This window comes from Gavialis gangeticus, unplaced genomic scaffold, assembly GCF_001723915.1.
Source record: "Gavialis gangeticus isolate Ggan-Ray unplaced genomic scaffold, GavGan_comp1, whole genome shotgun sequence".
NCBI lineage: Eukaryota > Metazoa > Chordata > Crocodylia > Gavialidae > Gavialis > Gavialis gangeticus.
The window spans coordinates 19,737,270-19,741,963 of record NW_017729015.1 but is presented as its reverse complement, the minus strand read 5'-3'; the positions used below and the strand labels follow the sequence as shown (position 1 = coordinate 19,741,963).

At 53.9% G+C, this 4,694-nt stretch overlaps 1 protein-coding gene across 1 annotated transcript; it reads left to right on the top strand.

Annotated features, from left to right (window-relative positions):
- Positions 1–80: 80 nt before the first annotated feature.
- LOC109293940 (T-complex protein 1 subunit theta-like) lies at positions 81–1,500 on the top strand (the record flags this gene model as incomplete). Its single annotated transcript, XM_019512091.1, has 1 exon — positions 81–1,500. A coding segment is annotated over one exon (1,383 nt), but the record flags the coding sequence as incomplete, so codon positions are not given.
- Positions 1,501–4,694: the final 3,194 nt, after the last annotated feature.

The window sequence follows — 4,694 nt, the reverse complement described above, 5'->3', positions numbered from 1 at the left end:
GGGCAGGCACGGTGCTGGGGGCGCTGGTACTGGAGAACCCCGCGGCCTGCTTGCTGGCTGCTGCCTGCCGGGCACAGGAGGAGGAGCTGGGGGACGGCACGGGCACTGTGGCCCTGCTGGCGGGGGCCCTGCTGGCCCATGGCGAGACGCTCCTGCAGGCAGGCGTGCCTGTCGCTGCCATCCGCGCCGGCTATGAGCGAGCGGGCAAGGAAGCCCTGCGCCTGCTGCCCAGCCTGGTGTGCCACACCCTGCCGGACCCCCGTGACGTGCCCGCCGTAGCCCGTGCCCTGCGGGTGGCCGTGGGCACCTACGCAATGGGCTACCAGGACTTCCTTGCCACACTGGTGGCCCGATGCTGTGCCTCGGTCCTGCCAGCAGCGGGCACCTTCGACCTGAATGCCGTGAGCATCTGCAAGGTGCTAGGGGGTGGCGTGGGCAATTCCCATGTGGTGCCTGGTGTGGTCCTCGCAGCTGAAGCCGAGGGCCATGTGCAGCGTGTGGAAGGCGCCCGAGTGGCCGTGTATGGCTGCCCCTTCGGTCTGGCCACCCCGGTGGCCACAAACACTGCGCTGTTCCAGGCAGCGGGGGACCTGCAGGCGTACAGGCCAGGCGAGGAGGCGCTGGCTGAGGGGCGGGTGCAGGCTGTAGCTTCGGCAGGGGCTCAGGTGGTGGTGGCCGGAGGGCACGTTGATGCCCTGTTGCTGCACTTCGCTGACCGCATGGGCATCATGGTGGTGACCCTGGGCTCCCGCCAAGCACTGAGGCAGCTGTGCCGTGCCCTGGGCGCCCGACTGCTGGGCACCCCACGCCCGCCGCTGCCTGCTGAGCTGGGGCACTGCCGCTCCATCACTGTGGGTGAGATCGGGGGCACCAACACGGTTGTGTTCCACCCTAGCACGGCCACGTGCCCCTTGGCCACCATCATCCTCCGTGGGGCCACCAAGGAGGCTTTAGCGGCTGCTGAAGAGGCTGTAAGGGATGGGCTGAGGGTCTTCCAGGCTCTGACAGAAGACCCCCGCTTGGTGCCGGGCGCAGGGGCCACCGAAATGGTGCTAGCAATGCAGCTGGCTGCCCTGGCCCCCCATGACCCAGGCTTGGAGCAGTTCAGCCTAGCAGCCTTTGCTGAGGCCCTCAAAGTGCTGCCAGCCACGCTGGCCGAGAACGCGGGGCTGCCCGTGGCCACGGCCATGTCCCAGCTGGAGACATGGCACGGGCAGGGGGTGGCCAGGGCCGGCCTGCGGTTGGAGGGTGCGGATGAGGGGGAGGAGGCCTGGGTGCAGGATGCAACTCAGGCTGGGGTGCTGGATGCCTACGTGGTAAAGCACCGGGCACTGGAGCTGGGCACCCAGGTAGCCGTCACCCTGCTGGGTGTGGACGAGATCTTCATGGCCAAGAAGAGCGGGGGGCCTCGTGTCCTTGAAGACAACCCCAACTGGGACATGGAGCCCGATGCCCTTGAGTGACCCTCCTGGGAACAGGCCCCTTCCCCAGGTCCCTTTGTGTCACCCCAATAAATGACTCCTGCTGAGGTTATATGGACTCCTGTGTCTACGATCCTCGAGACATCAGCATCCCCAGCTCTGTGAAGGGCCCAGCAAAGGGCAGGTCTGGAGAGGGGTGCAGGACTGCCCAAATTGGAGCAGGGCCCTGCCCTGCCACGCGCTGCCCAGATTCTCCAGGCCCCCCAAGGCTGAAAGGAGAGCTGCTCTGCTCACTGAGACCCCCTCTGTGGCCCCGTCTTCTCCCCCTCAGAGGGGGCAGCAGGGGCCTGGGGACTGCGCGGACCCCTCTACTCTGCACTCGGGAGGCCCCAGCCCCTTCCTGCCAACCCAGTGCAGCTAGGCATGGACCGGGGCTCCCAATGACTTTAGCACCCATCCCGCCAGGCTCTGGCTATCTTGGAAAGGAGAGTGACAGCAGCCCGGCATTGGCAGCCAGCCAGAAGGAATCTCTGATCTAAATCTAAATCCTGATCTAAATTCCACTGAAATACTGGTCTTAGCTTCCCAAGCAAGACTTGCAGGCAAGGCTGTCCCTAGAGTCAGCTGAATTGGGGTGACTGCCCCAGGCCCCACACTTTGGGAGGCCCTGCAGAGCCAGGCAGAGTGGCCGTGACCCCTCCCACAGGGCCGCCTGGTGCTGGTGGCTCTACCGTGTGCCACAGAAGAAGTGCGGAGACCCCCCAGGCATGGGGGAGACCCCAGCCCACACCCTGCCTTTGCAGGGGTCCCATGAGGTGTTAAGGAGCTGATTGATTTACCCCACTAGGGTCAGCCCTGCTTGCAGGGGCCACACTTCGGAGGAGCACTAACACCTAAACGAAGGGTATTTGTACCCGAAAACTTGCAAAGAATTTTTCCAACTATTTGAGTCGGTCTAATAAAAGGTACCACATTTACCCAAGGAACCTTGCCTGCCTAACACCAAAACAGGGGTGTAGGCTGTAGCCATGTTGGTCCAGGGACATGGGCAGGCAAGGTTCTCTGGGTAGATTCATAGATTGTTAGGGGCTGGAAGGGACCTTGTAGATCAGGGGCGGGCAATTATTTTGGGCAGATGGCCATTTACCGAGCTTTGGCAAGCTGTCAAGGGCTGCATTTCCCTCTTCGGCACAGGGAAGCAGGAACAGCCCCATGGTCCCAGGCCAGATTCCTTTGCTAGGCAGGGGCTTCTGGTTGGGGGGTAGGCTTTGCTGCTGGGTCCTGCCACCAGCTTCCCCTGGATCTCTGACAAGCAGCCAGGAGCAAATAAATATTAATTTTCTAAATTTTTTAGGGGCCCCATGGGCTGGATACAATGGCCTGGCAGGCCAGATCCAGCCCCTAGGGCCATATTTTGCCCACCCCTGTTGTAGATCATCAGGTCCAGTCCCCCTACACTAGGCAGAAAAAGACGACTGGTAGATGCGATCTCTTTTATTAGACTAACTCAAATAGTTGGAAACATTTTTCTTTGCAAGCTTTCGGGTTTAAAAACGCTTTGGCCAGCCAAGAAAGCAACATCTGCAGTTGGCGCACACCTTCCCAGATGGAAAGAAGCCCGAGGCTGGTGTGCATGCACCACCTAAACAGTCACATGCTTCCCTCTACAGGTTTCCCTGGCTTTATGCTGTACACGTGATCCTGGAAAATGGTGCATAACTCCAATTCACATGAAGGGAACCCACTTTGCAATGTAACAAATAGGGATATGTTCCAAGACCTCGACTGTACTGACCCCCAGGCCCATTTCTGTCACTTTCACAAGACAATTTTGGTACTCCCCAAGAGCAGACAGTACACACAAGCGCAGGGTGGTGGCAAATGTTATAATGGGGATGGTAACTACACAAACACGTGTCGCAGACAAGGAGCACAGATCCACACAGGAGACTATACAGGCAGTCTTCGACTTACAGACTTACAACGTTTTGCACATACAACCTTTATAAATTGACACCTTTTCAACTTTCTGACATCAGTTTCAACTTTGACGTTACTTTCGACTTTACAACGCTTGATCCAATGCCACGCCATGCCAGTGAACAAGTCATTGCATCACCCATCTCCCTGGAGAACATCTGTCCAGGCTTCCTTGGACACTTTTTTTAAGAAAACAGACAAGACTCCAGAAAACCTGCAGGCAGGACTCATGAGAAGACTCCAACCAAGAGCCCTTCAAAAAGTCCAACCAAAAGCCTTTCAAAAAGTCCAGTAAAGTCACCTCAAAGAAGCCATTTCAAATCAATATGATTGCTACTTACAATAGAAATACATTAATGTTGCTATATTACTCATCTAGAATTGACCAACTACAAAATTCTGGGTTATTTTTGGTGAAAACATGGTATCGGACCTCGGTTCAGGAACCAAACCCCCATTTATAACATTGTTTCCTATGGGAAAAATCGGCTCTGAGTGACAATGCTTCCACCTGACCAAAGGCGCGTTTTTTTAGGAACCAGCTGCACCGTAAGTCCAAGCGCCACCAGCATTTCAACACGCGTCATCCCACTGCGCACCGCGCAAAGCCGCTGACTGCAGGCTTCCACCGCACCCATCCCCAAAGAGTGAATTGACCTTGCTTATCATGAATTTTTGGTATGAAAAGAGTCATCGATTCATAGGATAAGATTCATAGCTCATAGAATAAAATTAATATTCATAAGATAAGGTTCATAGATTCATAGGGTAAAATTAATAGATTAATAGAAAAAGATTCATAGATTTATAGGATAAAATTCATAGATTCACAGGATAAGAGTCATGGATTCAGAGGATAAAATTAACAGATGAACAGAATAAGATTCATAGCTCATAGAAAAAAGATTCATAGATTGACAGGATAAAATTCATAGAAGAATAGAAAAAGATTCATAGATTCACAGAATAAAATTAATAGGTTCATAGGATAAAATTAGCATGAATAGAAAAACTTCCATAGATTCATAGAATAAGATTCATAGCTCATAGAATAAAATTCATAGATTCATAGGATAAAATTAATAGATTAATAGAAAAAAATTCATAGATACATAGGATAAAATTAAGTTTAACAAAAAATTCATAGAGTCATAGGATAAAATTCATAGATTCATAGAAAAAGATTCATAAATGCATAGGATACAATGCATAGATGACTAGAATACAGTGAACAGATCCCTAGCTCAAGGCCGACAGGCTCAGGGTCAGCGCGGCAGACGCGGGCGCGGGGCT